The 22,920-nt window shown below is 29.7% G+C and overlaps 2 protein-coding genes and 1 pseudogene across 5 annotated transcripts; 2 read left to right on the top strand and 1 right to left on the bottom strand.

The window, feature by feature from the left end:
• The first annotated feature begins 434 nt into the window (after positions 1-434).
• LOC126834474 (uncharacterized) lies at positions 435-4,260 on the top strand. Its single transcript, XM_050566413.1, has 7 exons — positions 435-568; positions 753-915; positions 2,235-2,311; positions 2,803-2,983; positions 3,053-3,111; positions 3,879-4,026; positions 4,097-4,260. The coding sequence occupies exons 1-7, from the start codon at positions 512-514 to the stop codon at positions 4,168-4,170; spliced, it is 759 nt and encodes a 252-aa protein (XP_050422370.1). The 5' UTR covers positions 435-511; the 3' UTR covers positions 4,171-4,260.
• Positions 4,261-9,739: 5,479 nt separating this feature from the next.
• On the top strand, positions 9,740-13,793 carry LOC126833747 (uncharacterized). Of its 4 annotated transcripts, none has more exons than XM_050565276.1 (11): positions 9,740-9,789; positions 10,136-10,202; positions 10,287-10,316; positions 10,387-10,410; positions 11,285-11,335; positions 11,492-11,521; positions 11,610-11,666; positions 12,036-12,086; positions 12,533-12,559; positions 12,831-12,923; positions 13,452-13,793. In XM_050565276.1, exons 2-11 carry the CDS (start codon positions 10,142-10,144, stop codon positions 13,682-13,684), a joined length of 657 nt encoding a protein of 218 aa, XP_050421233.1. In that variant the 5' UTR covers positions 9,740-9,789; positions 10,136-10,141; the 3' UTR covers positions 13,685-13,793. The 4 variants fall into 4 exon arrangements, with proteins under 4 accessions (XP_050421233.1, XP_050421216.1, XP_050421224.1 ...); XM_050565259.1 differs by having other exon boundaries at positions 9,749-10,015; XM_050565267.1 differs by having other exon boundaries at positions 9,755-9,840.
• A 1,340-nt stretch (positions 13,794-15,133) lies between these two features.
• LOC126833085 (uncharacterized) lies at positions 15,134-16,777 on the bottom strand (annotated as a pseudogene).
• Between the last annotated feature and the right edge of the window lie 6,143 nt (positions 16,778-22,920).

Below are 22,920 nucleotides of genomic sequence, written 5' to 3'. Positions count from 1 at the left end.
TAATAGGCGTGCACGGGCACTTATCTAAAACCTAATTGGTTGGAACCAACATTAATCGAAGGAAGTTTAAAATGTAATTATTAATCAAACCCCGTGAGATTTTGATTGGTTCATGATAAAATGTTCACGAAATGTTGTACTATTATTATTTATTATAACAGTGTATTATAATCTGTGGATATTAGGTTCAAACCAATAAAAAAATAAACACAGTTTTAAACATCAGCGCTTAAAAAACTGTACAATAACACAAAAATACACACGGTTTGTATTTGTTTAGCAAATGTATCATAGTGCTATCAATTAATATAATATCCAAGACCATAACAAAATATGTTTTTGCAAACATTGTTTGTTTTTGCAATTGGGTCAACGCAACACCGAAGCCGCAAAGAAAAAAATTATTTTACGGTTAATTGGTCGTTCGTCTTCGATACCGGCAGTCTTACAGCTATAATACTACAAGTACTCTATTGGTTTCTTATTATTTATCTAAAAATCGAATAAAACTATGCATTTCAAGAGCGCCCTTATTGTCTGCGTGGTGTATTTCTTGACGTCAGCACGGGTAAGAGTGTGATACCTACTGTTAATTAATTATTCGCATCGGGTAGTGTAAACTTAAAAATAAAATATATAACGAGTATCTAGGACACAACACATATGTGTGTAAATCTGCCACGTCATCGGCAATGGGTTTACACAGCACGTTTACTTATACAATATTGATAGACGTTATACTTTGATTTCAGAGCGGCGGACTAAACAGTGATCAATTGAAAGAGTTGGATAAACTCTTTGCAATTCAAAAAGAAGTTACCGGCGGAATCAGCGAGAAGGAAATTGCACAAATCGTGGAAAAAACCTCTGGAATGGAATGGAAAAATCTTGGAATTATGTTTAAATACAATTCAAGTGACATACTTATAAACAATTATCATATTATCTATCCTTCGAACAGCATGTGTTTTGCTCACCCTCAAAATAATTTCAATTTTGTAGTGGTGCCTTTTGAAAACAATTTTATTTATGTTTTCGTACAATAGTAGAAAATATTTCAGTTTTTATCTTTTTAGTATTTGTTAGTGTTTTATCTGATAAACCACTAACTGTTTTTTTTTGTTGATAAACTTTATCAACAAAAAAACATCATTTTTTGAGTTACGAACTGAAAGGGACTGAAAATTATGTGACCCCTCTTTTAAGATTAGCTTTTTGCACTGAATAAGAGGGTATAATTTTTTTACCTAACTTTAAATTTTTGACTTAACGAAAAAATGAAAACTGGGAGCTTATTTGGGGGTCTTCCAGATGATCTTTTATACTGGAACACCCTGTATACAGGGTGTAAGGTAATATTCTACCGAGCTTCAAATGAGACATTCAGAAAGCTCTTTGGCTACAATAAAAGATATACATTTTTTTTTTAATTTTAAAAATTGTGTAAAATAGAACTCGTATTTCATTAAAAAATTGTCTTAATCATGAGAAAAAATCTTGTTGAACTAATATGTAACATGATTTTTGACATTTTCATGTCTTAGCTGTGGCACATAACCGAAAAAATTATAACGAAAAAAGCGTTACGCTGTTATCTGATATGAGATAAGAGATAAGGGTAGAGGATAGGGGTGGGAGATAGGGGTGAGTGATAGGGGTGGGGGATAGGGGTTAGTGATTGGGACGGGAGATAGCGGGTAGGGATAGGGGTAAGATATAGAAGATAAGAGATAAGAGATATGTTGTACGTTGAAATTAGAACTAAATAATAAATTCAAAATAGTTTAATTCTCTATGTTAAGTTATTTTTGGCCAGATAATAAACACTACAATTTTAGCCAGAAACTTGATTGTACATAATTTTTTAATCTTCTTGGCCTTATGCTGTAACTGGAAGCTTCATATAAATTTTTTTTTGACATTTTCATGTCTTAGCTCTGGCACATAACCGAAAAAGTTTTTCAGCCGAGTCTGCAACCACGAAAGAGCATTTTCATGTCTCGTTGAAATACCGAATAAATTTAAATTAGTTGTGGAATTATAATTAAAAAAAAAAAAAAATTACACCCCTATTTCCACTATGTAAAGAAAAAATTAATTTTTTTATTAAACCCAGTGTGATATTGAGTGGTACACGATAAGTTGATCACTCTGTATGTCAGGCAAAATGATTTCGTTACAACTGTTTTATTGAAAAGGTATGCCTTAATTAACAATTCATCAACTTGTTACAGATAAGCGCGATTTTACGAATTTCCAAGATTTATTAGAGAAGTTGGCGGATATTGACAAAACCTCCGACACAACCGAGGTAATGAAGGTCTCAAATCAACTATTTTAAACTCGAAATTACATACATAACAACAATATTGGCAAATATTAAAACCGTGATTTAATCTGCGTTGGTTCCGCTTGATTTCTTAGTTATTCTTTTTCATACTGTTATTATAGTTATAAGTTTGACATAGTTTTCAATAATATATCTCAATCCTTGTGTGTTTGAAACCCTATAAATTCTAAATTGTTAGTATGTTTCACAATACAACGTAATTCACAAAGGCTAAGACACTCCTTTTATCTAGAAATAATGATGGTTTTAGTTTATAGGACTTTACACATGGGGGATGGTATTTAAATTTGTTTTAATTGATAATGTAGGTATTAAAATTTGGGTGAATTGTGAACTAAAAAAAAACTACTATTTTAAAAAGTCCAAGATATTTTTTATGATATTGACTGGGTCATTGCTATTGTAAGTAAACACTCTGTAATTCAAGTTCTGTATGTATATATTGTTTTCAGGTTGAAACACTTAAGTCATTTGAAGTAAATTTTCTCCTGGACAAGTTTATGGAACTCTACGAATTTAATAAGCAACCGGGATATCTTACTGTTCAACAGCTATTAAAAGTATTTGACTATTGGAGAAAACAAAATAATTTTTTGAAGGAACTATTTAAAGAACTTGAATACAAAAAAGGCGGTAATACACATAAGCCATGGAGGTAGTACACTTGATGTAGAGAGTTTTTAATTTTTAATTCAATTTTAGTCGGCTGTGAAATTAACGCTGTGGAATTCTTGTTGATTTGGTTGGAAATCAAAACAGAAGTAAGTGCAAAAATAAGGGGGGAGGGGGTAATCTCTTGATACACTATATAGGAAACTTATAAAAGATTCCATTTAAAATAAGGATTTTTTAAGAAAATACAGGCCATACCACTATTTATAAATAAATAAAGAAACTTTTTAACAGTCTACGTACAGTGTACTTTTATAATTCCAGTGTTTTGGAACTCAAAAATATAGTTTACTATTTGGGTGGTACATTATGTTCAGAACACAAAAGTTTACTGTAATAGAAGTACATCATACATGAAATATTATATTTTTTAAGTACAAACAACTGTAACATAAATTATCGACCGTTCCAACAGAATTTAACACGGTACTAATAATTTGTAATTTTGGCCGCTATATATTTGCAAAATTAAATAACCAGTACAGTGGACGGGGCATAGTGGGAACGGGGAGGTCACAGGTTTGCTGGAATTAGTACAGCTGAACGACCAAGCACAGTACAAACCAGAAATTTTTTTAATGATTATAATGTTTTTATTTTAATTTTTAAACCCTATATTTACCAATATTATTTTTTCTCTCATTTTTACACACATCCACAATTTTTATTTAGAAATATCGTGCAAGTCATTTTGATGTGTTCATATTTCAGCTTTGAAGATTTTTTTTTTTAATTGTATAAGTGTAGCTTAAATTAGGGAAAAATTTATTGTTTGAATAACAAAAATACAATTTTTTCCTAAACACAGCCTAACCTTAAGCATGTATTAATATTTGCTTTACATATTATATTGTAGGTTTGCGCTAACAATGATTGTTTAGTATCTTTTGGTGAGGTTGCTGACGGCGAGGATGACTTAAACTCTACTTCGACATCAATGGAAAAGTCGGAAGAAGCAGAATATTTGTTTAATAAGTCTTATGATGAAGGTTATTTAAACAGTGGTAATATGATTTAACTAACGACGTTTATTGATCATTTCCTAATAAAAAAAAATGAATTTTCCTCTTTTAGGTGTTCAAACAATGAACTTTTCGGATTTCATGGAAAAGGTATTCGAACATTTTGAAAACCGTTGTATGACTTGAAATCTTAAATAATAATAATTGGAAAAAGTTCAATAACCAAAATTATATAAATAATTTTTGAAATATTTTTATGTAATTATGAGTTGAAGTATTACGGTATCCAATAAAAAAAAGTTATTATCTGATTTCTATTATTTTATTTATTTTTATTTTATTTTACATTAACACTGCAATAGCCGCGTCATTCGGTGTAACACCGGTCGCCGCCCAGTATCTGTGAGATACAAGATTAACTTTTTAATTAATTGTAATAAATTAACTTTAAGTTTTGAGTACATAAGTAAACAAAACTTAAACATCACATATATTAATAGAACCGGGTTCTACAAATCACCTATCGGAACTAACGACTTAAATTAAGTTGATAGTTACTAAAAATTCTGGTATCCATAATAACTAACAAGATAACTTTTTTGGAAATTCTTTATAACACAGTTTACAAATATCTAAAGTCTTTAGGCAACTCTGCCGTTTGAGCAGTCCATTTGACAGAGATCTACGTGGCTAAAGAAATTTTTTTTTTTCATATTTTGTATCTTTATGAAGAGATCTTTGAAATGAGCTTATGAATAACTTTTTATCTTAGGAAATGTAAGATAAAATTGAAAATTAAGTGTTTATAATATTAAGCATACAGACTTTTTTCAAATTTAACCATTATACCGTATGGTTATGAAATTCAATCTACCTAATGTATATTATCTTATATTAAGCTAAGACAACTATCTATCTTCTTATTTATAGTGCATAGTATTTTATTTTTATTGCTATCTTCCCATTCCTAATATCCAACAATTGTTTCGCGAAACGTTCGACGGATGAATCATTTTGTAATTGAACTTACATATTGGTTTTCAAAGTTAATTTCTCTACATGTGGCCATAGAACTGATGATTTGAGATATTCATTAAGTTTATTAGCGGGTGTTGGACGTGGTATAACTGACAGAATTTGTCGAAAACCAACAGAAAATAAAATGGGTGCTCCGCCAAAAGGCAGTTCATTTCCTCTCAAATCTATCAGTGTACGATCAAGCGTCTTCAATGCTTTTTTGTTAGCCATTGTTCATTCGTCCCATATTATGAAAGTTCAGATGTTTTGAGAACTTTGCCTGTTCCAGAACTTTTGGTGATATTGCATGTTGGTGTATCAGTGTTTTGCAAATTCAATGTCAATTTCAGTGCTGAATGCACTGTTCGGCCACCATCCAAAAGTGTAACAACAATTTCCAGATGATGCAATTGTCAGTGCAATTTTATTCCGCGATCGAATGGTTACCAAAATAAGTGAATGAGAAACGTTTTGCCTGTACCTCCCGGAGCATCTATGAATTACAATCCACCGCTATGATTTGTAGTTGCTTGCATTTTTATGGCATGTACAATGCGTTGTTCTGGAACCAATTTCGGAAGATTAATTTAAACAAATTTACCCAAATCATCGATATCGAAGTGTAATTCCGTTGCAAATCACAATCATAAGCGTCGTTTGTAGATCGATTCGGTGCACACATTCGCAACCGCACCATTCCTTTGTTAGAGATTGCCAAACATATATCCTCAATCAAAACCAACGCTTAACTATACACGCCAGGTGTGAATTGCACAATGTCTGTCTAGATGTCAGTCATTGCGTTCTCGATTGGTTTCACGTTGGGTTCGAGCAGTGCTAATTCGAATAGCTTCTAATCTTACTTCCCGTGGCTTGTCTGTTTCTGAAGCTCGCAATTTAGTATACCCTGATGATGGCGGAAACTTAAACTCTAAATCGACATCAATGAAAGCATTCTATGGTAAAGTTAATTTAAACAGTGTTAATATGACTTAACTAACGACGCGACGGTTATTGTACATCACCTAATAAAAATAAAAAAAAGTTTTACGGCCGAGTCTACAACCACGAAAAAGCGTTTTCATGTCTCGTTGAAATACCGAATAACTTTAGAGTAGCGGTGGAATTATAGATAATGATATAGTATATTAATAAGCAGTAACAAGTTAGTATATTAAAACATTAAGTTTCTGGCTGATATTGTAATGTTTCATATCTGGCTTAAAACAATCCATAGATATTGTGTTCACAATCGTTCGACTATTATTAAAAAATAAATTCAATGTAATTTAACAGGTCGAATTGTTTCAAGCCAGATTTTATGAAAACACTAAAATATTAGCCAGAGATTGTACATAATTTTTTAATCTCCTTATGCTGTAACTGAAAGCTCCATGGAATATTTTTTTTTCATTATAATTCTACAACCAATCTAAATTTTTATATGATCAGCCCAAAAGTAACTTAACTAGACAATATTTGGGCCCTTAATTTATTTTGAATGTATCATTTAGTTCTAATTTAAACGTTGAACGTACAACATATCTCTTATCTACCATCCCTATCTCCTACCCCCTATCTCCTACCTCCTATCTCCCACCCCCTATCTCTTACCAATATCTCCTACCCCCCTGTAACGGTTTTGTAACGCTTTTGTAAAGAACTCTTTTGTAACGAACGCTTTTTTCAGTTATGTGCCAGAGCAAAGACATAAAAATGTCAAAATGAATTGTTCTTTTTTAGGTAAAACAACAATAAACTTTGCGGATTTCATTGAAAAGATTTTTCGTCCATAAAAAAACCGATAATCATGACTCACAATCTTAAACACTATTATTTGGATAATATTCAATAACCATAACGATAATACTAATATTTGAAATATTTGTATGTATTTATGAATTGAAATATTACGGTGTTCAATAATAAAGCAATTGTTATCTGATTTCTATTAATTAATTATACAAACCAAGCACAGTAAGAAAGTATTATACGTAAGTGAGTGGTAGTATTAGTAGTAAGCGAGTAAGTAAAGGAGGTCTAGTTTTTGCAGATACAAATCTATAAACGCATTGTACATAATGCCAATTTATTAAACGTTTATAAATTAATTAATTTACACGATTAGGTTCGATCGTCTATCTACAAAAATGTATTGCCATAGTTACCCAAATATTGTAATTAACAATATAGTGTAAATATTTCAACACCTGTTGACTGTTGATTCAATCACACGATGCTCTATAACTTTTTTAAAAATAGTCAGATTAGTTCAAATTTGTAATTGAGTAGGCTGGCTCTCGAAATTGTGTATATTAATGTTGTCGCATTTTTATCCCGTTTATAAATGTGTTCAAAGATGGCATTCGGCCACAGCAGCTGTTTTTGTTCTAAAACCTGTTTGATCAATGGAGTTGTGTGCGCGCTAATGGGCATTACGTGATTGTTTACAGGCCTTTTAAAGAGTTTTCATCATCTGCGGAGAAGAGCAATGGAATGAAATAGCCGCTATAGGACTGTTTTAAGGTTTTCCAAATATGGCACGTGATCTGGTTATTTTCGGAAGACTGGGAACTCCCCTGTAGCCAGAATTTTGTTTTAAAACTTTGAGTGCCATAACAACGCTAAAAAAATTAAAAATATTATATAAAATATTCCGTAAGGAGGAATTTTTTTTTAATTTGGAAAGTTGCATATTATAGGATTATATGTTTTTTCGGTTAATTTCCTTACGAAGTCAACTTCCATGTTTTTTCAGGAATAATCGTAATATGTGTTCAATACCTACACTGTAGTAAGTCATGATAAATCGGCGGAGTATATATAAATCCATTATGATTAGGCAATATCTCAAAACAATTAATTTATTTCAGTATAAGGTAAAATATTTCACTTCCCGCGCGAAACCGGGTACAACCGCTAGGAAGCTAGGCTCTGATGTATATTTTAAGCTGAGGAAAGCGCAGTGTCTCCATGCAAACAATGGCCTTAATATACAGAAAAACATTAATTTGACTGTACATATTTATTTTATGGTACATTCATTCATAACATTTTCATGATGATAAAAGGGTATTTATATCAATATTTGTTCATTATTACCCGACTGAGGTAGAAGGAGTGTTATGTGTTTAGGTGTAATGTATGATCTCATTTTCCCCTTAAACTACTAAACCGGTTTTGATGAAATGAAAACTAAAACAATCTGTAAATTCCACCGTGGGGTTGAAGTATAATTCCACAAATTCCAAAAAAAATACATCTTTATATCTACTGAGCAACTAAAAAATACTGAAATTATGTACTGGCTCAAAGGTGACGTCTGGTATGATCGCCTAACGCAATTGTTGAAGAGTTTACAAGTTCCAATCCCCGGGCATAGGTATTAACTCTTTTGACCGGTTATTATTAAACTGTACCTAGCCTATTCAATCAACTATGTTCAAATAAAAACTAAAATAATCCCTTAAGTTTTATGAATATTTTTGTAAAACTACATTTTTAAGTAGATTATTGTTTTTTCTGTGCATACGGCTTTTTATAATTTTTTTTGCGTAGTATGACAGTATTTTACAAATTTTAAGTTGTCAGATTTAATGTTAGTTTGTGAGACACGTGCATTCATGAAAAAAATATTAAATATCAACCATAACAACACTATGTATATTTAATAATATAGTTCACTAGTATATAGAGTGTTCAGAATGTGTGAAAACGCTTGACTTTCAATGCCGATTGTTAATTTTTTAATTATAAATAATATTATATAATTGTTATTTTTTTTTTATAATATAGCTATTTATAAAAGAATATTTTAATAGAATATATCGTGTTTATGTTAAAATTTACAAAATCTGCTTACACACAATTTTTTGGCGATTAAAAATAAATTAGTTCCAAATAAAAAAACATATATTATTAAAATTTCTGAGCTGCGTGAGCAATTGCAATTTAAAAAAAAATTGTTTACGTTTTATGTTATTTAATAAATTTTCAGACGATTGTTTCGTCGAGCCTGATATTTGGTCCGCATTATGTGGCCTTGACTAGAAAACGGCATAAAAGCTTACTTAAATGGATTACAATGTTTTATATAATGCTGTATACTAGAAACTAATAAGCCCTTTTTGGTATTAATAGTTGCAGCTTTGATGTGAAATTATCAGTGTGACTACAGATTTTTGAGATAATTGTATAATATTATAAAATGTATATGTTATTGTCCCACTGTTGTATATTTAGTCTTATTTGTATACATTAAATTTCAAAACTACGCTCTTAAGTATGATGGAAAAAAAAGGATTACAATTATTTAGAGAAAATCTTTTATGATTTAGTATGAGATATATAAGTTAGGATGGGAGAGGAAGTGCGGTTGGGTAATGCGCGCTGACTATAATAATACTACACTCCACCTTTCGTCCTGTCCTAAAATTGAAACTTCAAGATCCCATAGCATACTATGTAAAGAAAAAATAAAAATTCCTATTAAACCCAGTGAAATATTGAAAGGTTAACCATAAAATGATCACTTTGTATATGGTTTAAATTATACAAAACTAATGTAAATATTATATTAATGAGTAATATTAAAATCATTAGCTAAGCAAAAAGTATTCTGAACATGCGTCAAAGTAATGTAAATATAAAATCATATTAAAAAAACAACTTTGTAAATAAATTTATAACGGCCCCAGACAAAGTTTATTTTGATTTTTTTATTTCGATCGACATAAGAACCCAACAAGCGGTCCGAGTTGGTACTTGGCTTATAATTACTATCATTCCGTTAAGTTATTAATTAATAGTTACTAATTTTTAAAAATGTCAGCACATTTTGTTAAGTTTTAATAAATATTTATTTTTGTATTTGTGATTTTTTTGCTCTATAATCCATTAGATCTGTTTTGATTTTGTTTTTTGTTTTGCTGAACTACATTGATTGTTTCATCTGGGGATGCTTTTCGTTTTTCCTGAATACGATATTTGTTCTAAGATATTTTTGCTAGTAGATGTAATGATCTGAGATGTTATTATATTTGTTGTAGGACATGAGCACTACATTAAAGCTGATATTTTGACATTGGTGATAGAGCCTAAAATAATAAAAATTATTGTTTATTACAATTTGCAGATAAAAATGAAATTTGTATATGTTATTTTATCGTTTGCCTCGGCAAACGTTTTTGTAGCAGCATTAGGTAATTATTTAATTGTTATATGAACCTATACGCAAGTATGAAACTATTAAAAAAAAAAAACTAAAAATTTCACTTTTTTTGTAGATGAATATGCTAAGGAGGTTCTCAAAACAAGTCAGTAAAAATGTTTATTCATAAATAATAATTTCTTAAGTTTTACTACAATTATATAGTCTATTTACAGACGTACTGATAAAGCAGGCTGAAGGTAAAACATATTTAAAATATTTAATATCCTATTACGTAATGTTATTGATAATGTTATCTGAGATAATCAAATAATTCTAAAATCAAGAATTGTAGTTTCTATAATATCTTAAAATTGAAAACGAGCGGAATATAAAGTACCAGAGTTCTTAACACATAGTAGACACTTAATTTATGTATGCAAAGCCTGCCTTTAGTTGCCTACGCTATCAAAGGTAGAACTAAATAAATGAACCTCGAATAGATAACGGGTGGCTAGTCCGTATCAGTAATACCTGTTACAGTTTACAGTATTAAGAAAACTAAAATAAGATGCACAAGATCTTGATTCTACTCGGTTCATTAATCTGGAAAATAAATCATATACGGTGATTTTACATCTTCGTCTGTCCGTCAATGGATTATTATTCAAATTTAAGTGTAATTTCAAGACTCGAAATTTCAAAATCTAAGGCTGCGAATTTTTGGCAGAAAAATCGATACTAAGTCCTCTGCTAAAATCATGGATATGATTCTGTGTGTAGTGACAAATTATGTAAATATAAAAACCGCTACGAAAAGTATTTCCCGTTGCGGCACAAGAATTTTTACTTAAACAGTTTGTTATGCTGGGACTTAAGTCAGTTAGTGAAAAATGAACAAACATTTGAAGAAAAAAAAAAGATGTTGACTAAAGGACATTACTTAGGTTCCTCAAAAGTGGGAAGTATTTGCCTGTAATCAGTCTCCGTCTACTGTGTTTAATGATAATAGCATTTGTTTAAAAAAAATCATTTTTTCATTTTTGAACTGTGTATAATCAGAAGTTTTTTTTTTTAAAAGATTTTTCTTGTTTTTTTTTTATAGCTCAAAACATTATTATTTGTTTATTCTAGCTCATTTGCCGAAAATAGTTAAAAACATTATTCAAGGAACTTTTACGATGGGTAATCATAATTATATTGTAAATACAACTAGCGCTGATAGTAGTTATTCAAATAATAATAATAAACATAAAGCACGCCTTCTTCTCCTTTATATTATGATAAAAACTCAATCGAATGTCATTAAATATTACATAATTCATGTTATGTGAATTTCAGAGATAATGACTTTGTTGTTGGCAGTACCAGGTATTAATTGTCTTGACATTCTATGGAAGTAATTCCGCATAGTTATTTCATATTGATTAAGTATGAAACGTTTTTATTTTAATTTCAGAAAGACCAAGCAATACCCTAACACAAACAAACCTTAAAAGGTTTTGCGAACCTCATGGTGTGTGGTGTACTTTAGTATGATTTTCAATAATTTTAGTAAACAACAGAGTTAACATTTTTTTTTTAGCTAACTTATATTTTTGATAAAAAAATAAGTCATCAGGTGGTGGCTTGGCGGATATAATAGGTCCCGCTGACTGATGCGTTTCGACACTATCTTCATGTCGGTGTCTGTAAACGTGTTTATGTGTATACAATTTGTTAAGAGCCCTTATATTGTACTCTAACAAACTTTATGTATTTAAGCCTTACACAGTCTTCTTAGAAAAAATGTTTGTGTATATTGAGAATAATCACTTACTTACATATTCATTTCAGTTATAATAAATGATGTGCATTAAAAAATATTTATTGTTTTGAATTTTAGGAATGATAGTTTTCCAGACTCAATTGCAATCAGAAATAGAGGATGTAATTAGTAAATACACATTTTAACTCTTTTTCTAAAAACAACTATTAAATTTGATATTTCGTATTTTTTTTTTAAATTATATAATAATATGAATAATATGTAGAACTTGCAAAATAAGCGTATTTTAAAACAATTAAACAAAAACAACACAAACAAGTTACACGAGGGGAAACCTTTCACCATATTAGAGTGTGATTAAAAATAATAACGATAAATATCTGATTGGAGTTTAAAGTCATAATCTCATGGTTTTATTATTTTAAAGCTTTGATGATCGTTTACAGCTCAGTTTAAATCGTCGATATAAATGTGGCTATTACAAGTTGAAAGTTTTTCAATTAGTTTAGATTGATTGATTTGTCCAAGTAGTCTCCATTTTTAGGAAACTGTTATATTAAAATAGGATTTTCATTAATTGCATAATTATATGAAATTTTATATTTTGGTTACAGATATCAATCCATTTGATATAAATGAAGGTAATTACAATTATATATACAATTTTCGGAGGTTTTGCTTTGTAAATTGTTATGTAGGTACCAAGTGATTGATTGACTATGACTCAAGTGAGTCAATAAGTTAGAAAATAATAGACTTTTTAAAATTTTTTTTTCATACTCTTATAGTTATTAGTTAGGACAAATCTAATATATTTTTAAAAAACATAACCACATCATTTGGCAACATGCCAGTTCTTTAAAATGTAATATTAATATAAAAATGTTTTATTTTTTTATATATGTCATTAAGGAGATTTTGAAGATGTTAGTCTATTTAATTTGGGAGAAGCGAGAAGAATGAAAACTAGTGCAGCTGTAAATGATTTACTCAATTTAGTAATAAGTAAATACAATCAAATTTATATAGAAATTATATTAATGTTTTTACCTTTTTTGTATAAATAAGTGTACAATTAATCATTAAATGTTTTTATTTTGATTGTACTAATTTGGTTAACTTATAAAATACAAAGATGTAATTAATTACCCTTCATTTTTATCACATTAACACACAATTTAGAGTTTTTTTAATAATAGAATTATAAAGCTGAAACGATAATTATACTGGACAAACATTTTCCTAAGATACACTTATTAGAATTATTATTACTAGGATTATTTTATTTTTATTATTATTATAAATTGTAATATGTAGGCATCACTAACGAATAATTTCCCTATAATACATAATCATCTACAAAGTTATATTGAACTAGATATAACCCAATTAAAATTACAATATTTGTTGTATTTAAAGCTTTTAAATTTCTAATCATGAAACAAATTACGTTTTTATTGGTAAACCTGTGTCTTGCAAATTAGGAAAAGTAGTATCAAATGAGCTAAATGTTGTATTTTTTGTATTTTCAAGGTAAAACCGATCCAGATTTTGAAGATGTGTTCTATGTGTGTCGTTTAATAGGATTGTTCAGAGCTATTGAACAACCAGCTTTGTATATAAAGTCTGCTAATGTCATCGAAAGAACTTGTTTCATAACAGATGTAAACAAGAATGTAAGTAGATACAGAACCGTTGATGGCGATATTTGGCAAATTAAGGCTGACGGTACACCATTCCAGCTACTTTCTTCTCAAATAGTATGATTTAAACCAAAAACTATAAAGATAACTTCTTTTGTAGTACTAATATTATATTGAATTTATTTTTGCACACCTCCTATTATCAACGTTGTCAATAAATTTAATGTCATTAAAAATAAACAGTTTTAATCTCGATATAAGACAATTGTTTTGTTTATGTGTTGTATTATATGCGTATAATGTTGATATTATTTTAAAATTGGCGTTCAAATTCTCATGTTTTAAGTAAAACCGTTCTTGCGCGGCAAGTACTCGTAGTAAGATGACTGTAACTTTGCTGTTCATAATAATTCGTGCTCTTAACATTTATTTTGCTGTCCAATCATAGGGGCAATTATATACCCAACTAAACATAATCCTTATCTTTAAACCTTTAAATATAAATTAAAGTAATTGAAAACGAAAATATTAAAATAAAAAAAAAATGGTATGCTTACATTGTTAAAGTGTTATGCGTACAGTTCAAGGATTGGGGTTTGAATTTTTGGGGGTGCTAAGTTTGAGTCCGAGGGCGCTTAAGTTACTCTTCACCTGTGTGTCCAATCAGCTGTGTTAACAGTAATAATCGAATCAGCGTGTCACCTAGTTCACCCGATTGATATAACACTGGAGTTCCGGCGTTTCTCCAGCCAGAAATTTGGAAAAAATCTAGTAATTTTATTCGATGTTGTAGCGCGGTGTTCTTATGTTACTTTTCACGCTACAACAAGTCGTTATTTAAATTTAAACGACACTATTTTGCCTTTGTAAATATGTAAGTAAATGTGTAAGTAGTATATAGTTTTTGCCTGACAATAAGTAAAATTGTCTCGTATTATTAAGGGGGAAGGTCGCGAACGTGTAGTATGTTTCGCTGTCAATAGTTAGCGCATGAATTGTTCAGCCACCACAGGCCGCTGTGTTTATTTTTAAACAAAAATCGAATTTCCCAAAAATTGCCACGGTCGTATTCGTTATCGGAAACCGGTTATTTATCTAATATGCATTGTAGTAGTAAACACAATATTATAGTATTGCACGTACTATACTATCTATAAAAATTGTGAAAATAAACTTGCAAGTGTTATTGACCTCTTTGTCAATGTGAAACTTTTTAGTTTCAATTTTGATATGTTGAAGGATATTCTGACAGTAATTAACATTGCATTTTTTACATTTTTAGTACACATGTGATAAATTAAAAAAACAAAAATACAAGACACAATTTTCATGATTTTTAAACTAAAATATCTATTAAATGTATGTGTTATGTTATAACTATTATCTTAAACGATATAATAGTATTAACAATAATAATATTATGTTAAATATCTTGAAACTATTTATTTTTTTTTTTTTGATACATTATTTGCTTTAGGATTTTCTCTAATTGGCATATTTCTGCAAAGTCTTGGGTCGACGATTTCGAGAAGAAGAGCATCGTGTTAAAATGAAATTAATTGTGTCTCCATTTTATTTTTTCCAAATTAAATCATCTCGCTTAATACGTTCCATATGCATGTCTTTTGGCGTCCATACTACAAAATCACAAAAATCCTTTTTCCAAATGTGAAGCTGTTCTTGTATCTGGTAATAATAATCGTTTGTTTTGTTGAGATAAGGATTATGAGAAATTTCGCAATATTTAAGATAAAACGATTTTTTATTTTTTACTGCAAATTCAATTCCAAGAGTTCGAATAGACATAGGACATTTGACTTTAACTATGCCATTTGGATCTATTAAGCCATCTGGGGTTGCAGCTAAAAATCCTATATTAGAATCAACAAATAGACCACATGGTGAAACTTTCGCGGATTTTTCTTTTTCATAACGCCTAATTGCTTCCGACTCATTTAGACGTCCATATTGCAACGCAGGTAAATCGTTATTTATATCTTTATACAAATTACGACGGACAGTTGGACCATATTGAGTTGTCTTTAGCCTTTTACAAACGGACCCAACATTTGATGCGGTCAAACGGTTTTTACGAGCTTCGAACCAATTACTATTTTCAGCCTGGCCAATAGTCGTGTGCTCTAAAACTTTTATTTCTTCTTCTGTGATTTGTAAGGATTTTATAAATTGAATTTTTTCGATTTTAAAATCTTCTTCGTCCATATCAAGTATCTGACAACATTCACCATAGTCTTCTTCTCCACAACTTTGAACTACCTTAATTTTTTTGTTTTTAACGCAACTCATAAAACTATTGTACATGGATTTACGTTTATACTCTAACTGTTTTTCTGTTTTTTTTCTGCAAATTCACGCATAGGTGAATAGGGACTAACTGATGTAGTTTTCTTCCAAGTTTCATGAGCCCAATAAGGTCCGTATTGAAAGTCGAATGCTGCTCCATATGTTCATTTGTTTTCCTCCGGTAAACTTTACAACAAGTGCCATAAAACTTTCCGCTAAATTACTCGTGTCATTCGTAAGTAATTGCGGTGCTTTTCGAACAAGAGGTTTAAGAACATCTTCAACACGTTCTAATACTTTTTGCATTTCAATGCTAAGAGAAGTATTCTGGTCTTTTTTTATTGTACAGTAATAATTTTTGCACATTCTGTGGTCGCCAAATATATGTTTCGGTCCATTTTTTCAATCTTCTCTCAGCGTATCAACATTAAATCCCATTTTATAATTATTTGCAATTGTTCATCTAGCATCTGTGCTTTGACATAAACACTTGAGTCTCCATCGCCAATCATACTTCTATATTCAACTCCATGCATTTCAAAACTACATTTAAACGCTTCGACTATCATATCAGACTCCATTCCCGGAGAACTTCCTTCCCAATTTTTAAAACAACCATCGTGTTGGTTTGGTTTTTTATTTTTTCAATAAATATTGACACATATAACAATACTTGTTTCGAATACCGACGTATAACAACTTTCTAGTTCGTAAGCCAATAACACACGCAACTCCAGAATTGGCTGTATAACGATGACCATGACTTCTGTGCGACCACCCTCCATCAACAATAACAGTAATGTACGGAGTGCCTGTATCAGTAACATCACCATTCTCTACGGCCAGCCGTCTTTCTTCAAATCCTGCATCAATAATCGCTTCTGACAAAACTGATTTCCAGCGTTCGCCCATTTTTTTTCTCTTTTGTTGAACGTAGATTTGTTCATACATTTAATTCCAGTAAATTACATTATTTCTTTCATTTTTCTGTAGCCACCGCCAGATGAAACAATTCCCCAAACTACTGAATCACATACTGATAAATATTTATTTGGTACACAAGACGATTTGTTATCAACTTTGTTTGTAGCAATAGGTTTTACACATAGGACTCTAGTATCTTTTCTTAATAAAATCGCTAGATTCTAGCGTGGAGTGTTCGGGCAAGGTTCATTTTTTTGAATGATGGCTCAATAAATTTAATAATTAAAGTAATTTTTAAAAAAAATTAAGTTAATTAAAGTTATCTTATTTTTAAAATTACTGTTACACGTAGATCTAATAAAATAATCATATTCAATAACCGAATAAATTTTTAATTGCATATTTTTATGTTTTTGTTCCAGTCTATACTGCCGATGATGTTGGTGGTTTCAGTGTTCTGTCAATAACTTAGAATATATTAGACTTTTTTTAATAGTTTTTTTTATAATTTTATGATTATTAGTTGCGAAAAATGTAGTTAATTTTTTTTAAATTTTAACTCCGTCCATTATATGTTAAAACCGTATAAACATGAGTTTTTTAAATAGTAACGTATATATTTGATTAACCTTTTGAGTTAAAAATAATTTGTTGAATATTTTGACTGGTCGATAACCAATTTTGGATAATTAGTTTTCAAGTAATTCAATTTCAAAAGTTATGACGGTTAGGTTAGGTGACTCTCCACCCTTCCTCCCGTCCTAAATTTTAAACTTAAATAACTTGAAAACTAATTATCCAAAACTAGATATCGACCAATCAAAATGTTCAGCAAATTTTTCTTAATTTAAAAAGTTATTAGTATGTATGCGTTACTATTTAAAATTCTTAAGTTTTTTTTCATATGGTTTTTATACAATGTGATCTCAATTTTCCACATTGTTTTTTGTTTTTACCCCCCACCCAACTTAGTTTTTTGATGGTAACTTTTGAAACTTAAATGGTAACGTATATATTTTGCTAACTTTTAAAATTTAGAATAATAATGTACTAACAATTTTGACTGGTCGATAACCAGTTACGGATAACTATTTTTGAAGTTATTGAAGTTTCAAGTTTAAGGCAGGAAGAAAGGTGGAGTGTAGTATTATTTTTATCTGCGCTCATTTCCAAACCGCACTTCCCCTTCCATCATATCTTAAAAAATAGTTATTCGAAACTGGTCGCCTGCCAGCTAATATCTGTGACCTAACCGGTCGCCTGCCTGCTACTAGTGAATATATAAAATTATTTCAAATATATATTTAAAAAATAATTTCGTTAATAATTTATATATTAGAACTAAACGTCGTAATGACAATTTGACCACTTGATTCTTGAACTAACTCTCTTGCCTCCGTTAATGATTGGCGGCGGTTTAAATATTTATATGAGAGAGCCATAACTAAAGTAGTTTCAAACGAACATTTCTTTGATCGAAGTAAATTATATAAACTGAGTCCATCTCAATTTTAATAAACGTAGTATGTACATGTACAGTACCTAAAAAGGACGACTTATATAATAAGCATAAGTGTATTCCTTTTTTTTTTTTTTTTGAAGGAGCTACTACTCCAAGACCGTCATTGGACCAGAACAAGTTACGTGTTGTTAGGAGCGTTTGCTACACTATATTACCCACCGGTCTTACCCTTGTAATTTTATGGTCAAGCTAGTGCCTATGTGGTGGTCTACACGAGAGGTGATGATATGTGTACAGACACTATGCTGAATAAAGTGTGTTATTTAATCTATCGATTCATATATAGTATTGACTTTTTTTTGGTGAATTCATATAGTAGATCTAAGTGTGTTTAAAACAGTGGAAATAATATTAGAGTGATAATAGAATTAAAAAAGATGAATTAAATAAACATTTATCAAACAAAACGGCAGAACATAAATGAAACCTTTTAACGTATTACCGATCAATACACTCAAATACACCTCACACCACAGATATCGATATTACTTTTCTCACTTTTTTTAATATTTTGTTATTACAAGCAAATGGTCCGGGAAATGACAAAATAGGTGTATTACAAATAATGTAAAGACTGACATGCGGTAGATTAATTTATTTGACAATTTTAATATTACTGTGGCACGAAAAAAATATTTAAATATAATAACAGAATTACTTTATAATTAATGTGTTATTAATGGAAAAAAACCTGAGAGTATAGAAACTATTTCATGGAATATTGCATAAAGCTTTCCCCGGTATCCGCATGGCTTACATCGTTTACAACATTTAAAGAATCGCCAATGTATTTGAATGACACCTCGGTACTTGCATGATGACTTATGATACAAATATTGTCGGCGGAAACATCAGCACCTGTTGTGTATCTTTCCGGATATCTTGTACTCACGTACAATCCTAACATTCGACATTGGTAGATAAAATTTGTATGGCGTTGCTCTGGATCTAAAAAAAAGTTTTCAAAAGTAAGCGCCAAATTCAGCTAGTTGCACTGACAAAAAATAAATAAATTAATAAATAACTGTATTCTATCGAGGATAAAAGAGACAGCTGAAAATGTAACTGGTGAATACCAAGGTGGTTTTAGGCCTGGTAGATCAACAACTGACCAAATATTCATCGTCAGGCAACTTTTACAAAAAAGGCAGTGAATAGAGTGTGAAATTTAAATCTACATGAACCAAAAAACCGAAAAATTAATATGTTTGATTTAATACACTTTTGTTCTGATGTAGTGGTATTAAAATAATAAAAAAAACTATAACGGTGGAACAAGTATTAAACATATTGTTGAACTAAATTTAGTTAAATTAATTGGACGATTTATTTGTGTAGTTGTTTTAACTATAAATGTGTTAACTGTAATGTTTTTTGGTCCGAATATGCATTTTTCCGTGTAACCAATAGTTTTTTTTTCATTATTTTATTATTTACCGTTCTGAATTTCGAGCATAAACAATATTATAGCGTCTTTAAATATAACTCTTCGTTCATTACCAAGAGTAATAACATTTTTGAGATCATTACCTGGAAATGCAATAAATGTGTTAACAAAGTATAAATAATTTTGTAAAGTGTTTTTACTATGGCAATTTTGTAACCTCAGTAAAGACGGCGAAATTTTAAATTTGCAAATTACATTATTCGAAAAACGCACATTTAACAAACACACAAATCGTTAAAATAGGTTTTTGATGACGCTATATATAAAGTGTAGTTACCAAGACCACCTTGAGTACCAACTTCATTGGGAGTAAAGCCTGGAACAAAAATATGCAATAAATATTTATTCGGTTATTGAATACGGGTATTTTATTAGATCTATATATAACAATAATTTTAAAAATAAGATAACTTAGGCCAATTCATTTACTTAATTTTTTTTTTAATTCCTTTAATTATTAAATTTATTGAGCCATTATTAAAAAAGTTTACCTTGCCAAAACACTCCACGCTAGAATGTGATTTTATTAAGAAAAAGTACTAGAGTTCTATGCGTAAAAAAATGTGTAGATATATTATCTAATAATAAAGATGTTAATGTTTGCGGCGGCCAATGGGGTCTTACGAATTTACCATTTATTTATTTTTTTTCATTTTCATTTCATTTCATTCATTTACTTTTGTACACTTGTTAATTCAGTGTAAACTTTACGATTAATTAACAAGAGTACACCTATAGACGGTTAAAACTCATAAAAAAATATATTAGTAAAGTAGTTTTGGTTTACATCACCCTATTGCACACAATCCCGTTTATAATTCAGTAATTTTATTCAACAACGGAGTTAAGTAACTCGTGTTACTCAAGTAACTTTGGTAACATTTTTTCTCAAGTAACATTTTTTGTGAAAATGGTCAAATTCGTTCAATTAAAACTCATACTGTTGGTTGAACAATAAATTTAAAAAATCGGTACTTGAGTAAATGAGTTTTGTAAAGGGCATGAGAAAATATGTGGAAATTTATAACTACCGGAGCCTGGGAGTAAAATTATTTCCAGTTGACTCTCCAATGCGTACTCTAAAATTAAAAAAAAAAAAACTCTTTGTTATGTACGTCTAATGGTTATTGTTATAGCAAAATTTAATGTGCATATAATTGTTCTCATTATTTAAAAACTAATCTGAAGGCTTTGTGTAATATACTACTGATATGAAATATGAATTACGGTAAAATTCAATGTCTTCATAAAATAGTCCTGAAATTAAAACGAAAACATTTTACACTTGTGAATAACAAACAACTTTATGGAATGATTTTCAATTATTACCAGATAGTGCACACATATAAGTCAATCGCTCTGAAATTATGATAACAAAAAAATATTATTTTTAAACGATATTAGACTTAATTTCATGTTCTATTACAAAAATTTAAAGGAGAAAGTCAAGATATAAATATACGTTTAATAATAATAAGGATGTCAAATTTACAAATTAATATTGAGTGATTTAAATTTAATATTTTTATCACTCATAAATTTCCATTGATAAATTGTTTTTGCAGTTATTGTATCATAATTTAATCGGTTTGGTTATAGAATAATAATTACTCATGTCATAATCAAGTCGAACAATTTCTTTTATTTTGTCATTAAAGGTTTCTGAAATAAATAAATAATTCATTGAGTTAAAAAAAATCAAATGAAATTTTAATGCGACATAATATGTATGATAATGTTCTGAATACAAGTAAATTTTTAATTAAACTTGGCCTATTTAACTAGTGATAATCCGTGTTAGACTTTTATTACACAATTATTCTGTATTAATATCTATTATAGATCATCAATAATATTGTACAAACTGAATTATAATGTAATCATATTATTCGTGTGAGAGACTCTTTTGAGAAATATTCTCAACACAAGTTGCATTATTTGAGCTTATTATCCTCAACAAACCTCGACTTTACCACTATTGAGAATTCCTGTAGTACTTCGGTAAAAACCATTTTTAATAAAGAAGATTAAAAAATTAATCTAAAAATAACGTTTTTATGCGCTTTAAAAAGTATGAAATAACTTTTCGGGGGTCTTGATAACCAAATAGGACAGGTGAACTAGAAAACCGTGGGGCGCATCTTCACTACTTCACATCTAAAGTAATGTGGTGCTCAATTTCACACGACATGTCATTAAGTATTATTTTATTTAGAAGAGAAAAGATGATTGTGCACGATTTATGAGTTAAAGTAGTTATTAATGAGAAGAGAATGTTATTATATATTCAGACGTGTGAAGTAGTAAAGATGCGCTCCACGTTTTTCTAGTTCACCTGTCCTATTTGGTTATCAGGATATTATTTCATACTTTTTAAAGCGCATAAAAACGTTATTTTTGGATTAATTTGTTTATCTACTTTAGTTATTTTGTTTTTTTTCGTTTTCGTATGTACATATCTATATATTTAAATGTACAATGTTATGTAATGATTATACATATAATTATACATATATTTTACATATAAATTATATTATTACAATATTACATAATAAAATCCGTCCATTTCGTCTGTAAGCGGTGATTACATTACAAAAAGCTGCATGGTCAGAAGGATTATCATCAGAATTAGTAATCAATTTAAAAGCTTATAATTTTAGATTTATTAAGGTATAAATTATCATAAAAGTTAAAATTAAGTTGTAATTACTATATAAATGATAATAAAAGTTGAATAAAAGTTTTAAGAAAATGCAAAAAAGTGTAAGGATGGGGACGGGTTTGAACTTGGTACCGCTCAGATCTGAGCACCGTCACGCCCAAACGCACCACGCATAATTTTTGCTGGCGGGTGAGAAATAAGTCTTTTTGAATTGCAAGATTCCACCTGGAACGACGGACAAGAAATCGACCCCATTTTAACCCCCTTAGGGGTGTAATTTTCAACCTATTTTGGATTAATAATGCATTGTCATCGAATTGTGAGCTATCCTGAAAGTTTCAGCCGGATAGCTAATCGGGAAGTGCTCGAAATTTGAATTGCAAGATTCTACCCGGAACGGCAAACAAGATTGTGAGTTCATAAAAACGTTATAAAAAAAAACGTTATAATAAAAATACAATACACTCAAAGGCTAATAGTTGGAAATATTTTTTTATACA

The sequence above is a fragment of the Adelges cooleyi genome, unplaced genomic scaffold (genome assembly GCF_023614345.1).
Source record: "Adelges cooleyi isolate 19-005CV unplaced genomic scaffold, UGA_ACOO_1.1 ACOO_flye_CR_arks_rails_tigmint_CR_PRNA_1, whole genome shotgun sequence".
Lineage (NCBI taxonomy): Eukaryota > Metazoa > Arthropoda > Insecta > Hemiptera > Adelgidae > Adelges > Adelges cooleyi.
Note: the sequence above shows the minus strand (reverse complement) of the source record. Positions and strands in the feature narration are given on the sequence as shown.

Excerpts from the sequence above, each read along its gene's own strand:
- LOC126833747 (XM_050565259.1), top strand. The coding sequence starts at position 9,959 with ATGCTTTTCGTTTTTCCTGAATACGATATTTGTTCTAAGATATTTTTG. Across the intron at positions 11,667-12,035 it reads AAGGTTTTGCGAACCTCATG|GAATGATAGTTTTCCAGACT; the intron begins GTGTGTGGTGTA and ends TTTGAATTTTAG. Across the intron at positions 12,087-12,532 it reads AGAAATAGAGGATGTAATTA|ATATCAATCCATTTGATATA; the intron begins GTAAATACACAT and ends TTTTGGTTACAG.
- LOC126834474 (XM_050566413.1), top strand. The coding sequence starts at position 512 with ATGCATTTCAAGAGCGCCCTTATTGTCTGCGTGGTGTATTTCTTGACG. Across the intron at positions 569-752 it reads ATTTCTTGACGTCAGCACGG|AGCGGCGGACTAAACAGTGA; the intron begins GTAAGAGTGTGA and ends CTTTGATTTCAG. Across the intron at positions 2,984-3,052 it reads ACTTGAATACAAAAAAGGCG|TCGGCTGTGAAATTAACGCT; the intron begins GTAATACACATA and ends ATTCAATTTTAG.